This window comes from Ambystoma mexicanum, chromosome 6q (genome assembly GCF_040938575.1).
Source record: "Ambystoma mexicanum isolate Mex_15411 chromosome 6q, UKY_AmexF1_1, whole genome shotgun sequence".
NCBI classification, from domain to species: Eukaryota; Metazoa; Chordata; class Amphibia; order Caudata; family Ambystomatidae; genus Ambystoma; species Ambystoma mexicanum.
The window spans coordinates 1,309,675,973-1,309,701,987 of record NC_090937.1 but is presented as its reverse complement, the minus strand read 5'-3'; the positions used below and the strand labels follow the sequence as shown (position 1 = coordinate 1,309,701,987).

The following is a 26,015-nucleotide window of genomic DNA, read 5'->3' as shown; positions in this document are numbered from 1 at the left end:
GCTCCTGACGTTCCACCTCTCCTCTTTTCCTCACTTCAAACCCTCCACCTCCCTCCAACTCTTGATGTTCCAGATCTAATCCTTTTTTCATCTTCTCACCCTCCTGCTCCCCTTCCTTTTTCCCACTTCTGATGTTCCACCTCTCTTCCTTTCCGCTCTTCTCACCTTTCTCCCCCGGCTCCAACTCCTGGCCTTCTGCTGTTGCTTCATCTACTCTCTCCCCCTGCCACTTCTGAAAAAACTCTTTCTACAAACACTGACACCCTTCTTGCAGAGCTACAGCATTATCTAGGTCCTGCCCCCATTCCTCTAGTCTCCCCCAGTAGAACAGGCTTCAGGTGTTCTAGATTCAGAAATGCAGATTCTGATTGGCTGACTGCACGCATTGTAGGCCCCACCTTATTTCCTTGTGGCTCTACAGTACGTGCAGATAATGGGTCAGACCTTCACCTTGGTTTTGTTTCCCATGCATGAGAGCATGGAGACAGGACAGCTGGAGCTTGTGCTTCCTGCCAGTCTATGGAACAGGTTGTAAGAAAATGCACTGTCTGGTATCTTCTACACAGTCTGTAAACCTTACTTCTGACTCCCACATTGTTTGGCTCGTGCTGCCACCATACCCTGATGACATAGAAGGGTTGCAAGGGGACATTACTGGATGTTTGGGATGGAAGCTAATACTGGCTGGGTGAAGCATAGGCAGCACTCCCGCCTAGGCCATACTCAGGTACCTTAAAGGGGCATTGCCACACTGTGGCCCCTTGAGTATGTGAGTACCTGCTTCCCAATGTGGACAACGTGGCATTGGCCAGGGGATTCCCTCGAGTTTATTATTACAGCACAAGTGGCACCACACTTGGACTCTACAAACATCACCCGAAGGGATAGGCAGGTGACAAAAGATGTTTGTTCAAACTTTATAACTAGAGCATCGGCAGTGGTGAACGTTTTTGATCTCAAATGGGTTTGGTGCCAGATCTGGCAGGATGTATAAATGGGTGTCTCGGAGTCCATGACAAATCCACATCCTGAGTGTTTTCCACAGAAGGTTTGAATGCTGGGACTATCCCTGAATGGGAGACCGCCAAATGTTTTTTGGTGAAGTGTGCAGCTCTCAAGAACTGTGAGAGGATACAAGGCCACCTGGGTTCGGTTCTTCTGAAAACCATGTGCAACTGCACTTTAGGAAATCACTATAGTATAAATTACAGAAGATTTAAATTATGTGTGTAAATCCATCCACATTTGTCAATCAGTCTCATTGTGAGACAGACCACAGATGAACAAATCAATTTGAGTTACACCTACTCTGAGGATACCAATGTTCTCGTCAGCCCCAGAACTATTGTGCTTTGTAATTAAAACATTCCCAAACTGCTAACTGCCCATTTAGGCTTCATCACTTTCCCTTTGAACCATGGTTTTGAAGTGAAAATAGAAACTCACGCCATCAGCAGGTTGCCGCCAGTGTTCGAGATGCAGCCTCTGGTGGTTGGGGATGCATGCCGGTCATAGCCACAGGATCCGCAGAGTAGCCCCAGCCCGAAGAAGATCAGGATCAGGATGAGCATGCAGCAGAGAACTAAGGAGCCCAGCCACCTAGGAATGAAGACATGGAAAACAGCACATTACCATCACATGGGACAGGTTCCACATACACTAAACAGGAAGTGGTCTTCCCTACTTAAAGGATTGGTTAAGCTACAAATCAAAACAATATTCCATGTCGAACAAGTCAAATATCAGACCCCAATAGGAAACAAGGAGGTATTTACTCTATAGCGGTAGCGCCCTCCATTGATTATTCTCTCTGTGAAGCCAGACTCATCGGTCCCCTGAATTTTAGAAACTGAATCCCAGAATGATCTTACAGTGGTTGAAATGTGATTGCCCATGGCATGGCTTGTGTAAAAATTAACACTAAGAGAAAGCATGGGGTCTGGAAAGAGTCACAGTAGTCAAAAGGTCTGCTGGAATCAAATGCTTGATGGGTTTCCATCCACAATTGCCCAATTGCAGATCCGAATGGAAATTAGCCCTCATGTGGGGCGAAACTGATCAGTCCATGAAAAGATTCATTTAAAAAGGAAAAGAAATTGACTGTGCTCAATAACTAAGCAAACTATTAATACTGTAATTTGGTATACTGCAGGTTACTTTCTGCGTTAAGAAGTGATGTCATCTGTCTGTCAATGAGATTTTAAAGGATGTATATTGCTGTTTGTCAACAGCTACTTTGAAAAGAAAAATCTGCTTCTACGTAATTTGCATTTTGGATTTGATTTTTTTTTATTGGTGTTTATTAATGTTTTCTATTACTTGTGTGTGGACTTCGCCTTATTGGTGTCACTCTGAGGTACATAGATCCATAGAACAATTGGATTGAATGTATTATAGTACCTTTCATTCATCCTAAAAGATAAGCCTTTTTTGCACGGTCTTGAACTGACACACTGGCGATGTAATATCAGGACCCAGATTCCCAAGTACGGGATTACAGATGCAAATCCTCCTCCCTCGGGACAGTCCTCTGTGAGACGGCCTAAAGTGGCACATGTACTAAGACCACAAGGCAGGGGAGTCTTTCCAGATGTTTTGTACTATGGCTCCCATAATCCCTCATCATTAACTGTGCTGCCTAGGGCTAATGGGAGTTGTAGTCTAAAACATCTGGATTGCCAAAATGTGCAGACCATTGCCATAGGGGAAAGTTAGAGCACACAACTGCAAAAGTGGGAAAGCTTTGTTCAGAAACCCCCTAATGATAGAGAGACAGAACAGTATAGGAACATCAAGGTTTTAATGCTGACAAGCCCATGCAGAGTCGTCCCCACTCTCCTTTCCTTGTGTGGTACTACTTTTCACTCTTTAGGATCAGAGTTCTGGCAGGTGTTCTCCGGAACTATAGGAAATTAAGAATAAAACCTTTTGCCAAGAGGAATTAGCGCAAGAGGTCCAGGAATCAGGGGAGAGAGATGAAAAGCGTATAGTATCTTTGGGGGGCAGGAGACTTATGATACAGCTGGAGAAGAAAGAAAGGTTAACCAGGTAAGGAATGGGAGAGAGGCAGACGGAAGAGAAGAGAACAGTCGTGGAAAGGGAAGTGGTGCAGCTAGGGTCGAAGTTCCGGATGCCGAAGGTATCTGTGCGTCACAACGTTGCCAAGCAACACACTGTAGACGATAGTTCTCATTGGTCTCTTGTCTGTTAAACCGGAAGTATACTACATTTCCTGTTCATCTCCTCACATCACCTGCCATAATGGAGTAGGGTCCTAACTGCCACCTCTCTAGAAGAGGTATTCCTATGAATATTTCTTCTAATCCCCGGTTCTGCCACTGCACCTCTACAAATGCAAATATGTCAATTTCTTCTTTCCATTGCTTTCGTTATCTCACTCACCCCATGTCCCATTACATTTTACAGACCTGCCATGTGATTAGAAAGGCACTGTTTTTCTATGAAAACATTGCTTTAAGATAGCTTGTTAGGTCTTGTTTCATGAACAGCTGTTTCATGCCAAACGCTGATTGCCAGTTTGGGTAGGATAAGGAGGTCCTCAGATGAGCAGCATATGAGGCAGAACTCATCAGCAACTTGGGTCAACAGGGAAGAGGGAGGGATGGCATTTGGGTGGTCAAGGGAACTTTCTCATAACCTTTGTCACAGTCATTCTTTTGCATATGCATCCACCAGTAAATCTCTTGCATGACATGATCCATAAACAAATGGAACATTGATCGAGCCAGAGTTTTCGGATGCAACTTGCGCGCCAGGACCTACTAAGACACTTGAAGCCATATGTCATAGAAGCCTCTTAATTAGTACCAGGACTACAGAGGCCTGCCTCACTTGTGTGCAGGCTGAATGGAGAGCTTACCTTCGTGGCTGTGGTGAAAATACTCTGCCTTCCCTGGTGCTCCAAGCCTTTGTATAACAGGGATTGAGTAGGAACTAACATGAAATTCTTGAAAAGTGTTAGGTTTTGTGTAGGGAGTAAGATGCCCTCAAAGGATTAGCAGCTTGAATGAGCCAGTCTAGGTATGGATAAATGACTATACCCTCGGATAAGGGTACCCTGTAGAAGCCCTCCAACAGTGTGGTTTCAACTAGGCCACAGGACAGCACTTTCGATTGATAACATTCTAGTGCAATTGAAAAATGGAAGAAACGTGCAAAAAGGAGGCCACGTTTAAGTAAGTGCACGTATTGGGTTTTATAAAATGCAAATCTGTTGTGAAGAAACATAACCCTGGACGGTATCCTTTAGAAATGTTAGAATATTTAAAAAAACGAATGTATTTGTTCATATTTCAGCTGAACGAAAATGTTGAACAGCCGAAAATGTCGAACAAATCTCCCATACGGTGCCATTTTAGTGACTAAGGGGAGCAGAGGTTGCAGGGGTGTCCCCCGCACCCTTGTGCAATACATTGGCATCAGGGTTGCAGGGGTGACGCCGGCTCCGGAGAAGGAGAAAAATAAATAAAAAGGACCCTGCGGCGCCGGTTCCCATTCACGTAAGTACAGTGAACTGGTGTTGCAGAGGGATGGCGGACTCGGCGGAACACAACAAGGTGTGCCGTCAACAGGTAAGTAGGGGGGCAGATGGGGGAATCATTATTTGACCGAGTCTCACATTTCGAATTCGGCATTGCCGCATTCAGCAATTTCGAATTTGAAATTGCGGGACTCGATCAAATCACGGATATCCACCCTGTACAATAAGTAGATGAAGCAATAGGGTACAATAAAACCGATAACATTAGAACGCTAGAATTGCAAGGACACACTTGGTAAGACATGGGAGGTGGGGATATAGAATGCCAAAGGTTGGGGGGATGAGGGCTGGTGGGGAGGAGAAGGAAGACCAAGTCTTGAATAACTTCTTTTTGGACCCACATTTATGTTCCCGTTAAAGCTACTCTCCTGTGTGGCAAACCTATGTGTGCCTCCTGGGACCCCAGGATGGTAATCCTTCTTGTTCATAACCCAGCCTGTTTCCGACTTGAAAGAAAATAGTGAAACCAGTCCAGTGCACTGCCAACAGTGGTGAAGGAATGGAGATGGTTTAAAAGGATAGCATAGTCAGTGGTGTCAAAAGAGAAGTTCAAGATCATCTACCACTCATACCACAACCGACCTCATGTTACGACTGGGTGGGAATCTAGACTGCAGATGATCCAGCAAGTCATTATTTCTGATGAGGACCAGTCCAATGGGCTTCCAGCATCTTAGCAGGTGCGGGAAGGATGGAAATAGGGAGAACATCAGCAAGGGCTGAATGATCCAGTGAGGGTTTTTACAACAGGGGCATCACATACGCAGATTTAAAAGCTAAACCACACCCATGCAAAGGCATAAGGTAAGCAATTGAAGAAGCGGAAAGTAGATTAGCAGACCAAAGATTAAGAGTTGTAATGGGACATATGTCTGCAGGCGAACCAGACTTGGTACAAAAATCCAGAAATCAAAGCGTGCAATTGATGCTAAGAATAAGAGTGGGAAGAGTCTAAACACAGCAAAGGAGGGAACAAACACACACAAGTAAAAAAGAGGAGAGAGGAAAAGGAATGGTGTATATTCTGTAGTGCAATAAAAATGAAAACTGGTAGTGATTGTGAAGCAGGGATGCAAAGGGTTGCTGAAGAGATTGTAGAAAGCGCTCCAAAAAAGTAATATGTTCACGTTGCATATTACAAGCAGTGGCAATGCAATGTGAAAAAGTATTTTTTTGGCAGCTTTAAGCCTTTTGTTTTCTAAACCTCAAAATGCGAACAATAAGCCAGTTTAGAAACAGAGATAATCGCAGCACCACATTCTTTTTGTTTTCAGTTTGGGATTTGGCTGCCATCAGCTCAGGAGTAAACCATTTGGGTTTAAAAGTTGTGGCAGTGATGACCCTTGAATTAAAAGGAACGACAGTATCAATGGCGTTTCAAAAGCCAGTTATCGAACACGGCAGTGGTAAGGTCAACTTCCAGAGGCAGCCAACAAGTAAAGGAAGAAGACCGGGTCAGACAGACATGCAACAGTTTGTTCCAAGGTTGCAGGAATAAGGCTTTTAATAGCAGGGCATCCAGGGCGTCCATGGCGTCCAGGGCCTTTTTGTTTCCAGCAGATAGAAAAATTGATCATCAAGTGATAAAATTCGAGGACCGTGAAGTTGGTGGAAATGCAGAGAGAATTAAAATCCAGAGTATGGGCAGCTAGAGGAGTCAAGCCAAAAGCAGATTGGATCATGTTGTGTGTTGATATATTTGGTAAAAGAGCATGTGGCGAAGGGTCAGCCTCAGGCCAGAACTAAAATCACTGAGAACAACAAAATCAAGAGTGTTAAGATCCAAGTCATCCGATGAAAGTATATGGGGAAAGAGGCTGAGAAAAAGAGGGGTATGGTAAAACGAAATATCAATGGAAGTGCTCATTTATCAGGGGTTCTAAATATTATAGGATGTATTACAATAATTTCAACAGGAGACGACATATTGTATGTGGAGCATCTTGAACCCCTCAGGAATGGCTGCAAGTACCAGCCAAAGGCCTTGTTCAGCCAGCGCACAGTAACACATAGAAAATCTGCTGAAGCGGTGGAAAGAACGTTGCATATTTCAACAGCGTATAAACAGCGAAGGAGCGTTGAACAGACAAGCATTGGCAATGGCAGGAGAGCGAACATTACCTAAAGATTTTTCATGCGTAGAGCGTTTTTTCTGCCAGCGGGGGTCTACGGCTAGCTGCCGGCAAAGAGCACATTGCAAGAAGCTCTCTTGATGTAAGATGGTTAATGACAGGAACTAAATTACATTTAGTAGTTATAGGCAGGGATGTATTTTAGTAGTACTAAAGGAAGTGAGAATGTGAAAAACAAAAACCCTTGGCCGTGTTCCAAAAAGAAGAAAAATGGGCATAATGAGGGGCCCTGTGCCCGGACTTGCCATAGACTGGCGAGCCTCTGGCACATCAGTAAACAGGTTTAAGATCCAATTGGTCCCTTATTTTCAGCTTTTATGCAACTCTATTCCAATAGTTTCAGATTATTGGTTTATAAGGATTTGGTTGCTGGGCTGCACTTTGGTTTTCTTTTGGTCTGAAGCTGATCAGACTATAACTTGATGTCATAGATTGTCTTTTTTAAAAGAAAAAAGACGAAAACCATATGTGATGCACTCTCAGCTATCTTGATGATTGGAAAAAATGAAAACATGAAAGGTATAGTCCAATTTGTTTATCCTTTATTTTGTATTTATTTACAGTTCAATGCCCTCTAGACATGTTTCACTGTCTTTAATTTCAAGACAGATCCTCAGGATGGAATTACGGATCATTTTCATTGCTAACATAACATAAAAAGCCTCTTTTGGCTCACTTTGTGTCAATTGCAAAGGAAATTAATTTTCCTGAAAAGAAAAAAGTAAATAAATAATAGAACACATTTGTAAACTTGATTACCTTCAGATCTATTGCAAGCACTTGCTGATATTATTTGCCTTAACTATACAGCTCTAGGTCTAAGCGTTGAGATATTTTGGTATCAGTATATTCCTATTGCTTTTTTAATTAACATTAGGCATTTGCCAGTATTGTTATAGCCAGTATTTTTAAGTGTATATTACTAAACAATTGTGCAGTTTAGTATCCTTGTTTGTTGAGAAAATAATGAAAAATACACTCAAGTGCCATTTACTTTTTTGGCCTTAGTATATGGAGTTGATTCTCCTGACAAGCTTTTCTCTCTTCCTTTTAAAATATAGGATCCCAATTTGATTAGGGCTAGAGAGAAAAGGACACCAAATGGTTGGCTTGTTACAGCGTTAGGTTCTTTGTCAACGTTTCTTAAGTAAGTCTATATCTCCCTATGTTTGGAATGCCCTTCATATCAGGCTTACCTTCTGTGTATTTTATCTGCTGGCTTTCGTTGATTTAGGAAGCAGTCTTCTTTACCCTCGTATGGATGGCCTGATACCATTTTTTCATACTGTTTGCTTGCCGTATAAATGGTTATACGGAGATGCGGTCACGTGATTGTGCGTGTCACGTGACCGCATGTCCTCCATCTTGGAATGGGATCATGATGATTATTTGCCACACTTATTAACTTGCCTTTTGCTCCTGTTGTGATCAATTTGTTCTATTTTAAAAGATATAGAGGATAACGCCACTTTGTGGCCTTTAAGCTATTCTTTTTTATTTGGTATTCTCAATCTCTCGAAGGCACGGTCACGTGATAACATGTATCACGTGATCGCAAGCTCCATCTTAGTACCTCATCTTTATTTCTTTTCCTCTATTTTGCTAATTTGTTGCATTTTTTCTAATTCGAGGAATAGTTCTATCACTTTATTGTGAGTATGACATCTTCTTTACTTATCTATTTTCCCAATCATTTTTTTAAAACATGGGTAATTTTGTCCTAATTATTAAAGAATGGTGTCCCTTTCATTATCTTATACTGAAGAATATTGTTTAGTATCAGGATTATTGTTGGTGGATAGCCATTATTTGCTATGTTTGGTGCTTGCAATGATTGTTAGCTTGCACATTTCTGTTATTTTAACATTAAGCTAACATGCATTTACATTGGTAACTATTACAATTCTAAAGAACCTGTGGGCTGAACAGTGTTATTATTACAAACAATGCATTAGTTCAGTATCTGAATTTAAACCCGTATGGCAACTGTCTAAAGTACAAATCCAGTAAGCTTCTCTGGTTCTTAGCATTTTTTCCAAATTGCCTCCTCGCTGTGGTTTGATTACTTTTTCGATTCCAAAGTACTTTATGTCTTTGTTTGATTCATTTGCATGTTCTGTTAGATAATGGAATCCCAAAGGGTATCTTATGTCTTTATTGTTTATGGCTCTCATATGTTCTTGAATTCTGGTTTTTAATTTTCTCATTGTGCTTCCAACATATAGTTTTTTACATGTACATGTGATCACATATACTACTGTTTTTGTGTTACAATTGATAACGTTTTTGATTTTTTATTCAGTTCCATTTTGCAAAGAAACACTTTTTTTCCCATTTTCTGAAAATTGACAGCTGATGCAAGTTCTGCATTTGTAGTTGCCCTTGAGGGGTATATTTGTCCATAGTCGGGTTGGTCCTTCTTGTTGCTTTGAAATAAAGTGTGAGTGGCGTAATAGGTCATGAAGGCTTTTGGCTTTCTTAAAAGTTATGTGTACATCTTCTTCTATATATCTTGATATGTCTTGATCCATTTTCAAAATATGCCCATTTTTCTTCAATATATTTTGGATCTGTTTTGCATTAGTACTGTGTTGTGTTATAAATCTCAATTTTTGTTCCATTTCATCCTTCTTTACTTGTTTATTTGTCAACAGTTCCATTCTTTAGTCTTTGTTTTTTCATAAGATTTTTTCAAAAGTTTTGACTTGTAGCCTCTTTCTCTGAATTTTTCCAGTTCCTTTTTGGCATGTTTTTCAAATTCCTGTGTTTCTGCGCAGTTTCATTTGATTCTTAATATTTCGCCATACGGTATATTTCTTATGATATGTTGGGGGTGATGGCTTTTAGCATGTAAGATAGTATTGCCAGCGGTTGGTTTGACATAGTGTGTTGTGAATATTCTTCCATTGTTTATGTATATTTCCAAATCTAGGAATTGGATTCGGTTTGGACTTTGATTGTTGGTGAACTACAAATTATATTGGTTGGTTTTTAAATAGGTTACATAGTCATTCAGGGATTCGGCTTTCCCATTCCATAGCAAAAGAATATCATCGATATACCGCCCCCAATATATTATATTATCGAGTTTGGTAAAGGCTTCGTGGGACCAAGCGTGTTCTAGTTCGAAGTGTCCGACATATAAATTAGCATAAGAGGTGCAAACTTAGCTCCCATGGCCGTCCCCTGTTTCTGTCTATAAACCTGGTTGTTGAACATGAAAATATTGTTATTCGGTGTGAACATTTCTAATAACATTTAATTTTGTTTCAAACATGAAACTGATCTGGTTTTCAAAAAATAGTTAGTGGTCTCTAAACCTTTATCATGTGGTATACTTGTGTATAGAGAAGAGACATCTAGTGTGACCAATAGGTAGTTTGGTTCCCAATTAATGTCTTCGATTTGCTGTATTACATGTTTTGTGTCTCTGATGAATGAAGCTAGTCCAAGTACAAGGGGTTGTAAATGAGTACCTATATATTTTGATATTGGTTCAGTGATTGAGCCTATGCTATTAATTATGGGTCTGAATGAAGGAAAGGTTGTATATGGCTTGTGTATCTTCGGTATGAAATAAATGGTGCCTAGTACAGGAAAAGGATTTGTAAGGAAGTATTTCTCCATGTCCGTTAGCAGGTTTTGCTCTGTCCAATTGGTTGTCATTGTGATCCATTCTGATGTTAATTCTGCTAACGGACTTGTTGGTCATTTTTCATAGCACTGGTATTGGTTTAGGTGCTCTTCAGATGCTGTGATATAATCCTTGGTGTCCATCAATACAATTTGTCTGCTTTTTTATTATGATATCCAAGTTTTTTCATAACTGGTCAATTGCTGCTTTTTCTTTTTGCCATATTTGGTTTTTCCTTCTGTTTCTTAATCTCCCTGACAAGTACTGTGATCTTAGTTCATTCATGGTTGCACATCAGGTTGGTCTGTTTCAACACATTGTCACAGTGATCCAAACACTCCTCCTATGTAGATCCAAAGACAGATATGTGATCTAAGTAAGCAATGCAGAAGTTCTCCAAACCACTGAGGGCATAATTGACCAAGCTTTCCAAAGTTGGAGGTACAGGTTTCAACCCAGAAGGCACTATCCTGAATTGTGAAACGCATCTGGCTTTCTAAATATTTCCTCCTTGGCACGATCTGACAGAACACTTTTTCAATATCCTGAAGTGCATTCAGAGGTGGTGAAAAACTTTGAAGCCCAATGCTTGGCCGCAGGGTTGTCAACCCTAGGCAAATGCTGAATATCTATTGTGACAGTGTAGACCACTCTACACAGAATATCAAGCCTTAGGTTCCTGCTTTTGGTACCAGATCAACATTACTGAACCAAGGACTTTCAGAAGGCTCAATCACCCAAGTCTCTGTATTAAAATAGAATTCCTATTTTTGGAGAGTATACGGATTATTAGGGCCTCTCAACGTTTTACTTTTTTTTTGGGATCACTGACTTTTTTTGGTGGAAGTACTTCTCAAAGTCTCCCTGCCACTGCAACCCTTTTTACCTTACTTGCGGTATATGGTATCGAGTAGACTTTAAAGAGCACAGTTCCAGGGCTGCCTCTCAGGCACCCCATTTGTGCCCTAGGGTGATTATATCAACATTGGTTTTAGAGTAGGTTGGTGGCAGCAGTACTTTTATTTTGTCTTCACAAGGCGTGCAGGCCATTTTAGTGCATTAGTAGCCAAGTGTACCTTTTTGGTAACCATTGGAGCACCGATGCATTTTTTTAACTCCTGCTCTCGCCCATTTTACATTTTAGGGATTCCTTTGTTTTTGGCAACCATGAGGTAGTCTCAAAATGTTAGTTCTGACAATGTGAGCCCACATGGACGCCTCCATATTGGTTAAAGCCAGGGTAGGTCCCTAGGAACTCTCCCTCACTTCCTGTGGGGGTGGTCTAGGTTGACTGGCATCCCTTGCTCTGCTGGGATCATTTTCTGAGGTGCCGTCACCATTTGCTGCACACAGAGCTGCCAGAATCCATCTTCACGGGTTCCTCCATCTTCCTTGAAGCTTCTTCATTGGATTTCCTACTCCGGGCTCAAAGTTCATCCTCATGGGAAGGCCTTTTTTTACTTTCTTTGGTCATGGTGGTCATCGCTGGCTCAGTGTTCAAGCCCCTGGGCGCAGGATCTAGTAAACCACATCTAGGAGAGAAACCTATACTTACCCGGGTTGTTACACCATGCTGAAGCTCGTCTAAATGTCCACTATGAATACTTACCTCTGGGTCCTGCGGTGGGTGATTACTCCTGATACTCACCCTTACGTGTCCCTCTGATCCAGGGACTAGATTCTTTGGAGTGGAGCCTCAACCATGCATCCCTGACTTGCATTGGTGCTCCTTCTGTTCTCCTCTGTCTTCTCCTGCGGCTTCAATAGACCTGTCGATCTATTGATTGGGGTCTCTTCTGACCCTTCCCGGTGCCACAGAATCCACGCCTGTTGGGGAAAACAGACTTACATAAACAGAAGTGGGTGGCCCATTGACTTTGTCACATTGATTCCTATGGAAACTTCTACCTGTCTTGGAATTTTAGGATTTAGCACTTATTGGTAATGTATTTTTAATGTCATGCTACGCACTTGTCGCATTGATGCAGAATTGTCCTGGCTGTTTGGTTCTCTTTGCTATGACGATGGGGAAAACCCATTAAGTTGGGCTGGAGACTCCCAATGATACTGGCTGCTTTCAGTTTATAGAGTGCTCTCTTGACTTTTGTTCACATGTGGAACGGTATTAGTCAACGACAAGGCAGATGGGTTGTACTGAAGTGTCCATATGAAGCTTTACTGCCTCTTATGGCAACTCATGCTGGTGAACAAAGGCTTGAATTCAAGTAAGTCTTCAAAGTCTGAAGTGCACAGTCTGACGTAAAGTCAGAGCCAATGACTCTGTAGCTTTGCAGCATGTCTGAACCAACTTCCATGCAAAATACTATCAGATGCTGGATGACCCATGAATAAGTATGTAGAGAATATTCCTTTGAGGGGAATTAATAGTTTGCTGCAGTAGGAGAACATCTTCATCTTGGTCTGATGGAGAGGAGATTGTGGTAGGATGTTTTGGAAATTGAATCTGGGAGAACATTGATTGAATCACCTGTGTCTATGAATGCAGAGGCTTGTATGCCATTTATGTTCACTTTGCATCTGTGGGCTTTGGTCTTACCTTTGAGATGTGTGTTGAATGTCATAGACGTAGAAGACCTTTTTGCTGCTTGTCTTCCTGTTTGCACCTATTGCATCATCTGTTGCAGATTGCATTCTTTAAACAGCAGTTCTTCTCTTGAACAGTCTACTAGGTGAAGGCTTTGAGTGACACTTTCAAGAAGTGTTTGAGTGTATTACACTTCCTGCATGTGGAGCCTCTTACAGGGCAGTCATTCAAGTTATGAACATACCTGTAAATGAAGGAGCAGGACTACTTGACACAGAGATGGTCTTCTTTTGACACCAATCGCATGTCAGCCCTGTGGGAGGGACGAGGCCAGGGTACTGTCATTGTGCTGGTTGATTGTTTTTGCCTTTTTTGACTGCATGCATACTTTGAGCACATGCTTCTCTAGTGCCTTGTGCATAGAAGATGCAGACTGTTGAGCTGGCTCTAGCCTGCTGCTCCGGGACCACCAGGATCAGTCTGCCATACACGTGCGCTAAGCAGAGCGGTAAATAAAAAGATAGAGATGCAGCTCCTCACTCAACGTCTTTATTCTCCTCCGTACTACATCGTCTCCCCCTTTCCGGTTCCCACGTCACTTTCCTCCCCGCTCCCTCATCCCTCCCCCTTTTACACTGAACTACATTTCCCGACAGTACATCCCCCCAATTTAAACACTGACAACATAACTTTACCCCATTTCTTCAAGGAGTCTGTGGAGTCTGGTTCGGGCCCTTTGTGGACGAAGGTCCCCCACCTCTAGCCTTTCCCGCGGGCCATCCTCCTCTGTTTCATCCAGCCCTGATGCCTCTAAATCTTCGCCATCTCTGTGGTATGATTTGTCCGAAGCGTAGGCCACTAGTGCATCCTGTGCACTTTGTCGTCGCAACCTGGTGTGTTCCTGAAAGTCTAGTGCGACGAGTGCCTGGTCACTTGGCGCCGGTCTCCTTCATCTGTGACAAGGGAACCTTTCTTTGTGGTGATGATGAGGGGATCTTCATGGAAGAAAGTATCACCTTTATTGGTCCGGGTTTGTTTCACTACCACGACATCCCCTTGCTCTAAGGTGTGGTATTGCATGCCTCCTGTGATCTGCATAGACTTTCATCTTTTATTTTGCTACGGTATCTTTGTTCCGCATCTCCTGATCCCCTTCAAGAGACTCTGATGTGCTCTTGTAGTGGGGTAATCTGATGCAAGCATTCCGGCCAAACATGACTTCAGCTGGGCACTTTGCTGTCGAGCTGTGCAGTGTATTCCTGTAGTCCCTCAGGAGTTGATGCAGCACCTGTTCATAAGGCTATCCTGTTAACTGGGAGATTTGTAGTGTCCTATTCAGGTTGGCCATGAAGCGCTCAATCATGCCATTTGCTTGAGGCCATAAAGATGTTACCTTCCTGTGTTTGAAACCCATGTATTCCGTGGGAGCTTCAAAGTCTTGACTCGTGAAAGGGGGCCCATTGTCTGATTTCACCTGCTTGGGAATGCTGTATGCCGTAAAGATTCTGTCTGACACGTGGATGACACGGTGAGCTGCCGTGAACGAGACCACTTGCGCCTCAGGATATCTGGAATATTCGTCATTACTGCTAACACGTATTTCTCCCTTCCATCGGGCAAAAGAAGTCAACGGTCACTTTTTCCCACACTCACCCTGGCAATGGCGACATATTTAGTGGTTCAGGATGTCGGGTTGGGGTGAGCAAGCAGCATGTTGGACAATCTCGTTGCAGCGCTTATACGATCCTGTCAAGTTTTGGAAACCATACTTTTGCCGCAGAATTCCCTTTGTGGAGACAATCCCTTAGTGTCTCTCATGTGCTAAGTTTAGCACCTGGCACCTGAGCTGGCTTGGTATCACTATCTTGTTCCCTTTTAGTAGAAGGCTGTCTTCTGACATGGCAAGTTCTTCCTTGACCATCAGTAGATTGTTTACATCCTTCCTTGTTTCTTCAGACTCCCCTCGGCTCCTTTCCTTTGTTGTTCACCATTTCCCTGTATGCAGACTCTCCCTGATTATCTGAAATGTGACGTCCTCCTCTGCCTCGTTTGCCAGCTCCAGGGGATCTATGCTTTGCGGGATGTTCTGCAGAATTAGATATCTAATGTATCTGTCCACCACCAATTCTGGGGTGTTCTCCTGTCTGGGGTGGCGTGATAGGAAATCGGCCAGGTTAGCCTCCTTCCTTGGTCTGTGAATGATATAGAAGACATAGTCCTGTAACTGCAGACCCCATTTTGCAATGCAGGGTGGAATCTTTGCTTGGGGGTTGCCATATAGGAGGAGCAATGCTTGATGGTCACTTACGGTTGTGAAAGGCTTGACAAAGAAATAAGTGAAAATGTTTGCAAGCCCACACGACTGCCAGGCTTTCTTTTTCCACCTAGGAGTATGCCTGCTCAGTCTTTGACAAGCTTCTGCTTGCATACAAGACAATGTGTCGCTGACCTGGTCCTGCAGTGCTTTTCTGCGCATGTATGGCCCCCAAACCCACCAAGCTAGCATCGTCCGTCAATTCCGTCCATCGCCCTGTCCATGTCAAAGTGAGCCATGTTCTCTGCCTTCGCTATTCTGTTGCGAATGGATGAGAAGGCTGTTTCACAGTTGGTTGACCAATGGGAAAGCATGTGTTGTGTGGACAATGCCCGCAGTGGCTCACTTATGGTGGCAAAATCCTTGATGTACCGGGCACATTAACTTGCCAGTCCCAAGAAAGACCTGAATTCTGAAACATTTGTGGGTGGAGAAGTTTCGTTTAGCGCATGTAGCTTCTCCAGGTCGGGTGTCATTCCATTTGCAGAGGAAATGTGACCGAAGAAGCGTAGGGTGCCTTTCCTGAATTCACATTTGTCGCAGTTCAATGTGAGGTTGGCCCCTTCTTGTGCCATGCACACACGGGCTAACGTGTCATCGTGTTTCTCCGTTGTCATGCCAAAAACTAAAGTCGTCGCTGTAGTTTATAAAGTTCGGAGTGTGTTTTATAACATTGTGCATTTTGGCTTGAAATATTTCTGCTGCAGAAGAAACACTGAAACGCAGTCTCTTGTACCTGTATAAGCCTAGATGAGTCACAAATGTCATAATGTACCTGCTCTCTGGGCTCAGCACCAGCTGATGGTACCCTTTGTTGAGGTCCAATTTCGAACAAATACTTTGGCTCCGTTGAGAAGATAAACCAGGTCTGTGATGCGGAGAGCCAGATTTTTTTCCCTTTTGATGGCCTCATTTGGCCTCCTCCTGTCCACACATAGCCATGTGGCATCAGACCCTTTCTTCGGGATGGGCTCGATGAGAGACACCCATGCAGTAGGCCCCGTTACTGGTTCTATGATGTCCTGCCTCAACAGCTTGTGCAATTCTTCCTCCACCGGCGTTGGATATTCACTGGGATTCCTCTATAGTGCTGGGCCACTGGCCAAACCTCTTTGTCAACGTGAAGTGTGAATTGATGGTTCTGGAGCTTTGCAATTCCTCTGAATAGCGAGCGGTATAGCTGATCTATTCTCTCTACGTTAGCAATGTATTTGTGGACCATTAACTTATAGAGTACATGAATGAGTCCCATTTCACCAGCAATCTCGAAGCTCATGATGCATCCTGATTCTGTGGGAGTGGCGAACAGATGTACTGGGATGCTCATTGTTTGGGTCTTGTACCGACAATGTGCTTCAAACTGCCACAGGCATTTTAGCTGAGTTTTCGAGCCATCCAGGTAGATATCCACTTCTGTGGGGTGCAATCAAGTACCTGCAATAGTGTCTGGTAGACCTGCTCACTGATTACAATGACGGTGGTGCCCGTATCTATGAGGAATTCAGTTTGTGTATCATTTAAGTGCATTAGTAGAGTTGGGCTATGCTTGGTCGCATTCTGGTTTCCCAGTGCGTAGAGGTATCCTTTCCGTCTTTGCTCCCCTTCTGAGGAGCTCTGTTCTGTGTCTGTCAGGGATTGTTCAACTAAGTAACGTATGTGGCACCAAGATCGCCATTTCAGTCATGGCATGGATATCCGGTAGCGTCTACCTTCTTTCCCCGACCTACTTCCCTCTGTTCTCTCTCTTCTCCAGATCTGTGATCTTTTCTCTCCTCTTCGCTTCCTCGCTGAAAAGTTTGTGCTGCTGCCTGAGAGGTTTCCGTCGCTGTGGTGTTGGGTCAACATCATTTTCTCACCCGAGCACTCTGGCCAGGAGGCATACCGACTTGAAATGGTTCTCTTCACAGTCTGAGCATCGTTGTCCAATCGCTGGGCATGTGCCCTCATGCAGAAACTCATATCTGCACCGATAGCAGAATGGTTTGCCTGCTGATTTGGAGGCCCCTATTAGTTTGTGAACACCTTCCGGATGTGGCATGTGTCCTTTTGGGCTGCTGAAGGATTCCACTTGTGAGTCAATCGCCGCTTCCGCCCTTGCAAGCATGAGAATCTCTGCTAGTGATCGTGTCTTTTGTAGTAGTTTTCTCCTGAAGGTCTGGGACTCACACAGTGCAATGATTTGAGATTGTGGCGCCTCTGCGTTGGAATAATTGGTGTTTCATTTTGCTGCACAGTCTCCTTACAAATGCATCCATCGTTTCTCCTTTTGCTTGCTTTGTGCTGTAGAATAGAGGTCTCTTGTAGTCCACATTGGTATGGGGTGTAAAATAGGTGGCCAGAGCCATCTTGAGACCCTGGATTGTGTCAATGGAGTCGGCAGGGAACTCATCTGTGATATCCCTTGTGGCTGGGCCCGCAGCCAGATTCAGCAGGCATTGCTGATGTGCATCTTCCACTGGGCCAGTCGTAACTACGTATAAGTCAAAGTCCCAGACCCTCCTGGCCCATATGGGTCCCATGTTGCTGGTGTCTGTCACATCGAAAATGCCTGTTAGTTGTACTGCCAGGGACTCTGATATCCTCTGATGGTTCTGAGGTTGTGGAGTCACTGGGACCGTTGCTGGGATGTCTTGGTCGGACATGTTGTGGTCTCACAATTTACTGTCATGCAGTGATCCATGGTCTCCCTTCCTCTGAGGCCTATTTGACAGGCCTTTGCAGAGTGGAAAGTTCCCCCCACGTGATGCGGCTGCCTGAGACAGGCACGAGCACCGCTCCAGGGCCCTTCTCAGGCTCTTCTCTGTGGTCACACCTTCCTCTCTGGGATCCGAAAAGGCCCCTCTGGTACCAGACACACTGTGAGTCGGCTGCATCTGTGAGGCATGGGCACTGCTGACACTGGGCCCTCTACCCTAAGCCTCCGCCGACTTCCGAGCACTCACCGCCACAGCCCTGGGCTTTGTGCACCTCCCCAGGCCAAGCGGCCTCCTTCAGGCTCCATCCCTCGGCAACCGGATGCCTCTGGCACCTCCCGCTATGTGCGCGTCCGTTCCGCCTCAGTCAGTGTTGCACATGCAAGCCCTCCCTTGTCGCCAATATTTAGTTGGCTCTAGCCTGCAGCTCCGGGACCACCGGGATCAGACTATCGAACACACGCGCTGCGCAGCACGGTAAATAAAGAGACACAGACGGAGCTCCTTACTCAACGTTTTATTCCCCTACGTACTACATCGTCTGCCCCTTTCCAGTTCCCACATCGCTTCCCTCCCCGGTCCCTCATCCTGCCCCGTTTTACAGTGAACTACATTACCCGACAGTACACTGACTAATCTGCCAGGTGCTAGATTCATGCCAATTCTGGGACAGTTTGTAGTGTGATGAAGGGCTCACATAGTAGGTTTAGACACGTTTTTACCAATGCGCAGCTTTGTATTACCTGGGCACGAGTCTCGTCATTTGCATCAACCAGTTTGCAGGATTTAGCGAGCTGGTGATCACGTGTCTAGCATGCCTCGCGGATTCTAGCAGCTTACTTGGATTAGCACATGTGAAACCTCTCATAGTCAGGATTGATTTGAGTTTGAGAGTGCATTATTAGCGCAGCCCTCGTGATGGAGCAGCTATTTTCGGTAGCGGTGTTGGAGAGAGAGTTGAAAAGGTCTTGGATGACATTGTCAATGAAGTAGAGCAGGGTGGGGCGCATGATATGATATGATATGAGATGATATGGTATTTGTAACGCGCCTATACACAAGTGTTTCAAGGCGCGACGAGGCAGGGAGGGAGGGAAACAAGGGGAAGACAGACAAACGATCCTACTAGGCCAGGTGTCATTCAGATCGGGCAAGTGCAGAGGTAAGGGGAAAAGGAGAAAGTGCAGGGGGGGAGGTAGGGGGGAAAGTGCAGTACACGGTAAGTAGCGTAATAAAATAATAAATAATAAATAAAAGGGCCAGCTGGTGGCAAGTGCGAGGTAAGTGCAGAGCAAGTGCTAGGAAGGGGGCTGTAGGGATACAGTGACAGTCCCACAGTGCAGGGGGAGCCAGGGAGGCAGTGCAAGTGGAGAGTGGCTGGGCCCTGGACCGAGGTCGCTGAGAGTGGCCAAGATGCAGGTTTAGTGCAGAATTTCAGTGGGGAGTTAAGCAGGTTTAGCAGGGGAGAGGGAGGGAGAAGGCAGAAGCGAAGAGGAAGGTTTTGAGCTGCTTCCGGAACCGGAGATGGTTCTCTTCAAGTTTCAGGGAGGCAGGAAGGCTGTTCCAGAGGGAGGCCCCTGCTGCGGAGAGAGATCTACCCCCAGCTCGTTGCTTCGAGAAGCGGCTGACCATGAGGGAGTTGGAGACGGATGAGCGAAGGGCTCGTGAAGGAAGATATTTAGGAAGAGAGAGTTGAAGGTATTTAGGCCCCAGGCCCCAGAAGGCCTTGTGGACAATGCAGAGGGTTTTGAACTTAATCCTCGCAGCCACTGGGAGCCAGTGAAGAGATTTCAGTCCTGTAGAGATATGGTCCCTGGGCTTGAGGCCAAGGACAAGTCTCGCAGTTCTGTTCTGGATAAGTTGCAGAGGGCGGAGAGTGGAGGCAGGCAGATTAAGATAGAGGCTGTTACAGTAATCCAGCCTTGAGAGAACCAGGGCTCGGGAGACAGTGAACTTCTGGGGGAAGGAGAGGAAGGGAAGAATACCTCTGAGGAGGTGCAGCTGGTAGTGTGACTTCTTAGAGACGTCAGATATATGAGGAGAGAAGGAGAGTGTGGAGTCGAAGATGACCCCAAGGTTTTTAGCCTTGCAGGTAGGGGCAGGAAGGGGGCCAAGGGAGGCCGGCCAGAGAGCTGCAGGGAAGGAGGGAGTGGGTGTGCCGATGAGTAGAATCTCAGTCTTACTGGCGTTAAGGCAGAGGTCATTGGCGGCACACCATTCCTGGATAGCAGACAGACAGTCGGAGATGAGGGAAGAAGAGGAGGAGGCCGAGGGTAGCCTGAAAAGGAGCTGGGTATCGTCCGCATAGCACTGGAAGTGGGGGCAGAGAGCGGCGATGCGGTGGGCAAGGAGTGCCAGATACTGGTTGAAAAGCCAGGGAGAGAGGTTGGACCCCTCGGGGACACCACAGGTGGAGAAAAAGATGTCGGAGAGGAAGGAGCCCATTTGGACCTGGGAGGGTCGACCGGAAAGGAAAGAGGTCAGCCATGCCAGAGCCTGACCAGTGATACCCAGGTTATCACGGAGACGGTTGAGCAGGATGGAATGGTTGACAGTGTCAAAGGCAGAGGAGAGATCGAGCAGAATGAGAACACAGGGAGTGTTGGAATCGAGGTTCAGGAGCAGGTCCTCACGGATGTTCAGGAGAGCAGTTTCCGTGCTTCTGGCCGCTCTGAAGCCGGATTGATGGTCATGAAGGTTACCAACATATTCAGCATGGAGGTTAAGCTGGGAGATGGCCAGTTTCTCCAGGAGCTTGCCCAGGAAGGGAGTAATGGAGATTGGGCGATAGTTGGCCGGGCAGGAGGGGTCGGAAGAGGGTTTCTTGAGGAGGGGGTGCACAAGGGAGTGCTTGAGGGGGGATGGGAAGACTCCAGAGGCGAATGAGTGGTTGCAAAAGTCAGCCAGGGCAGGAGCCAGGGAGTCGATGTGGTCCTTGATGGTTTTGGAGGAACAGGGGTGAACCTGTTTAGACGAGGCTTTCATAGATCGGACTTGTCTGGAAACCTCATCAGCAGAAAAAGGTGGAAAAGCAGAGAAGGAGGGCGGAGGGGCGGCTGCAAGAGAGCAAGAGGAAGAGCCGGGAAGGGAGGGAGGGAGGTGAGAGGAGGAGAGCGAGGACAGGATGTCCTGAGTTTTTGAGATGAAGTGCGAGGCCAGTGCAGTGCAAAGGGCCTGGGAGGGGACAGGAGAGGTAGAGACTGCAGCAGGGTTGGCCAGCTCCTTGCAGATTTTAAAGAGTTCGGCCGAGTTGTTAGATGCCTCAGAGATGCGGGCTTGGATAAGGGCTCTCTTCTTGGTGAGAACGGAGAGCCGGTATTGCCTTTGGAGCAGGCGGCAGGCCAGTTTGTCAGAGGATGAACATGACTACAGGATTCGTCTCCCTCTTGCTTTAAGTAGTTGTTTAATCTGTGGGGCCACCATGCCCACCTGGGACCTGGTAAGGCAGCATCCGTGTCCATGTCAAATGTTGGCAGCTGAGGCAGTCTGGCATTGTAGGGTCTCCTATTGGTGGCAGCCCCTGCGCAATAGCAGCATTCCCATCTGGGGCAACCATCTCGAGAGGGAGACGTTTTTTCGCAGGGTTTATTACCGCGAATGTTTTAACGAAAAAAAACTCATCACATTTTATTGGGGGGTTAGAAAATTATATATATGGGATGTGGGTGTTTTGGAATAGATAAAAAATGTAAGGGGATGGGGTTTTTGGGGGGATCCCCCCCCACCAAAAATAATTTTAGAAAAATACGATGGGATTTTTCATTAAAACATTTGCGGTAAAAAAAACTGCAAAAAAACATCCTGCGATGAAATGACATGGAACCCAATTGCTCTGGTCAACGCAGTACAGGAGAAGAGGTGCACCAATGCTGGTGAGCTGGGGAGAGTGTGAATCAGCCATGATGAGGGTCATTGCACAAATGGGCCTAGCACACGGATTACTGTGCTTAGCTGGGTAGGGTGGCAAGGGTCCAGCCTTCTGGTTCCCGGGGCTGTAAACCAGCATGGTATGGCACAAGGCTGAACAACAGGTAGATCAGTTTGCTGGTCGTTTCTATTCTCATGCAAGAGCGGGGGCAGGCCCTTTATTATGCTCTATGACCTATGCATGAGTGTATCCTGACGGCTCCAAGGGGAGCCTGTCAGAGTCATAGATATACTTACACCATAACATTCATTCTTTATAGCTCCTCTCTTCATCACACCAGCACCATTCATTCAATGCAGAGCACGACTATTTGGAAACCTTTGTTGCTGAGATACTCGTTTTCGGCACCTTGGCATTCTCACCGCTGATAGTGCAGGCATATTAATACCATTATTATATATATTTAAATAGTGCCACCATAGCTCAGGAGAAAGGGAGCGCTGTACAGGTGATAGAGCAACACACCGAAGTCATCAAGCAGAAAATAGTAATATCCCCACGGTACAATAAACAAAAGCGATTTGGCAGGGGTCGCCAGTATAAGTGCATCCACATCAATGATGAATTGTTTAAAAGTTCAGCGAGGTGTAAAGCTGGAAACGCAGCTCAGATAGTTGTGCGGCTGTTGTCTTGATTGGTGTGTAACCTTCATGTCACTTCACCTGTATGTAACCGACTCAGCCCCTTTCATTTCCTACTAAAGGAAGGAATCATAGTGGCTTCTGAATAACCTTCTATATGATGTCCTACATATTCTTAGATAGCTCATCCTCTAAGTTGGTGCATTACAAGTCAGATGTATTGAGGAGAATGTTAGTTTAGCTCTGGAACGACACTGAAGCAGAAAGTATTTATGTTGGCTGTAAATGTGAACAAGGAATAAGAGAAGATCTAATTGTAAACTGTGAAAGCAGGAAACTAGGGTATAAATCCCAATGTTCACCCAACACATTACATTATGTGATAATGAGGAAATATCTTTACCTCACTGTACCTTATTATTCTGTGATACCAACGTTGGGGTCTCCAAGCAGCGTTTCGATTCAGTATGTGCTGTGGCAGAATACATTTTTTAATAGTCTGTAGAGTTACTCCATCTATAATTAGGCTATTAACCATTATTGGTATCCACCAATGGGGGGTGCCAGCCTCCCAGCAATCTGGAGGCTCAGAACAGGGGCTTTAGTACATATTAAAACCCCTGCTACGAGACTCCTTGGAAGCGGAGGCCACCATCTTCCCCGCCAGAAACTAGGTAAATGCACCACCATGCTTCACCGCATCCCCTTTCCTCCAACCCCCTTTTCCACATATCCAATCTACCCGGCCCTGCCCTACTTACCTGGCGCTGCCTTGTCCCTCGTTGGTGCCAGGAACAGTAGTGTCCCCGGCATATCCCTGTTTTGCGGCAATGGCTGCCATGGAATGGGAGACAGGACCATGTGTAGTTCCATTCTCACTCTTTCATGGCGGCCATCATTGTAGGCTTTTTCAAGTTGAGAAACGTCAAACATGCCATTTCTCAACTTGGAAAACACCCTAATTAGTATCCTGGTACAACGTGCTGGGATACTAATAGCAATAAACCCCTCCAGGTGGGGGTATAACCGGGGCAGGTAATGATACTGGTTAACGCTAAAGCCTTCACTTCGGTCGAGCTTTTAACTGGCCCGGGGCATTACCATGCTTGGTAATGCCCCGGTCAGGGTTTATTGCTTAAATCGAGTATACATTTTAAGATTACGTCATTTTTCTAACTCATGGCAAACTCATTTGTAAGACATCGTTCTCACAGAAAACGAAAATAAATTATATATTGCAATGGTTAATGGCACATGTTCTGAATTAACATCTATTTAGAAATACACACATTCTAATCTTGGGCACTGGTATCTCAAACACTTTGGCCCTTATTCACAGAGCATTTTCCAATCAGGTTTGACCATTTTAAAAGGCTTCCGTGAATTAGGCCCTATATTTCTACCGGCCCTAATTGCAGGCCACATTGGAGCTGATTTTATTGTTTTACTGTTCCTGGAAACTTCAATGAGACTCCTACGCCCTCATTTTGAGACAGCAGCTATTGGCACAGAAGCGCTGATACATGCAGAAACAAGGTCATCTCACGTTGAGTTCCTAGATAGAGCAGAACACAGAGTGGAAAATGCCCTATATGAATGTCCACTCTCCCCTCAATGGATGGCACAGATTAGCCAGTACCATTGTTCATTATGGAGGAGACTAACCAGCCATGTGTAAACACTGAGCATTCTTTCAGCTGCTTTCTGCAGATGAGGGAGCACTGCTGGGCTGGCATAAACTGTCAAAGGGAAACGTGATTTCCCTTTGACTGTTCCTGTTTCCCAGAATGCATATGCAATGCACCATTCATGGCTGCAGACTTTTTACTTCCCCAACCTTGCATGGCCCATTGGAGATGCAGAATGGGGAATTGCATCTCTGAATATGTGTAGGGGGGCACTCCCACTGCTTCAGAGTATCTGGGGCAGTGCGATGGGGGTGCTCCGGCTCCTGTGCGTATGGGCAGGAACCAGGAAGTGTTATTTGCTTCCTGGTGCCTCTAGCAAGTATGCCGGAGGGCTACAGAGTTCCCTGGGAGGCTGGCGTGTGGCGAGCAGCCGGGACTGGCACTGAAGGTAAGAGCAATGTATTATGTATGCATGCGTCTGTGAATAAATGAGTGAGTGTATGATGCAAGGGTGGGTGCACATATGAAAGAAAGAGTGTATGGTTCCCTGAGTGAATGATGTGTGAATGCGCAAATGACTGAGGGAATGTTGAGCGAATGTGTGTGGTGTGCACTTGTGCATTAGTTTCGGGTCACTCATTTATTTGGGGGGTGGAGGGCTGTAAGTGATTTCAATCCGGCACACACCCAAGTCTTGCCCAGCATGTAGTGAGCAAATGAAACCCTTATTTATTTTTATCTATAAGTTCAATATTCTGAATGATATACCACTCATATCACACCTTTCTCCTGAGACCTCCCATCCCCGGTCACACTGAACCAGGAATCAGGCTAGTTTTCAAAGGTAAATATTTATTTATGTATTTAGAATTTAAGTCACAGTATATTTTAATAGGCAACAACAATCACCAATGGGGTGACAGAACACTGAATAATATCTTTAAAGCACTAGGAATCAGGTAATGAGCACAGAAAAGGATACTTTTGGATTGGTTTGGAACAGATATCACTATGGTTAGAGGTTCCCACTGCAACACCCTCCACCCACCAATAGGCAATTTAAATGGATGTGAGGAGAGAGCAGGTATTCAGGAATAACACAAATCAAACAGAATATCACTCCTACCTTCCCCCTGAAAACTCAAGAGAAAAACAGAATTGACTTTTCAACTGTCAGAATGGCTTTTGAAATTGGTGGAGCAAAAATACCAAATGTGGTCAAAAATGCTTAAATTATTATAATTTTCTACGGGAGCCACTTTGAACAGATGCAAGCAAACACAAGCAATGATGTAATCAAAAGAAAACAATCGGAATCTCAAAGTCAAAGTGGGAAATAATTTAAAGCTAATTCACACTGTAAAACATTTCAAAATGTCAATTCGCAGCAAACATTTCCTTATGCAATTTTTGATATAATATGTCAATCACACTGTTCCGCACTGTGGCAGTGGGAGTTGAAATTTTGCTTCTATCTCAAAAAATTGAGGGAGTTATGGAGGTTTTAGTAAGAGGTGTTTTTCAAAAATAAAGACACGAATTTGAACAAGGACTTCAGTTTAGAATCGGAAATATGGCTTATGCTTTTACTTAAGGCTAGAACATTTGGCTAGGCAACCAAGTCGGGACACAGTAAGCTCTGAGACTGATTCATGACTTCAGTAACAGATCCCCATCACTTTCCCGGCGGTGCCACTCCCAAGACTCAAACTGGAATTATGGATCAGAGTTACCCAATAAAGATGACTATGAAAATGGCGCTTTAGCAACTAGACAGAAGAAGATAGTACTACAGATTTTGACAATATTACAGGTTATGAAAGTAGGGATAGTTCAGAGATTAGAGTGGAACAAGATAAGCAAGGTATACAATAGTTTTCTAGCGTCCTATTAATACTCACAATCCACTGAGATTTAAGATTTTTGGACAGTCACGGTTCTGGTCAATGGATTGGGTCTATCAAGGATCGACAGCACATCAGGCGCGGTACTGGATCAG

At 44.9% G+C, this 26,015-nt stretch overlaps 1 protein-coding gene across 12 annotated transcripts in view; it reads right to left on the bottom strand.

The window, feature by feature from the left end:
• Window positions 1-26,015, bottom strand: part of PROM1 (prominin 1) — a 922,577-nt gene that overhangs the window by 226,729 nt on the left and 669,833 nt on the right. For all 12 annotated transcript variants that reach the window (XM_069631918.1, XM_069631917.1, XM_069631924.1 and 9 more), the window contains one exon: window positions 1,447-1,599. In XM_069631918.1, coding sequence (XP_069488019.1) covers window positions 1,447-1,599 — 153 coding nt within the window. The remainder of the gene's footprint in view (window positions 1-1,446; window positions 1,600-26,015) is intronic.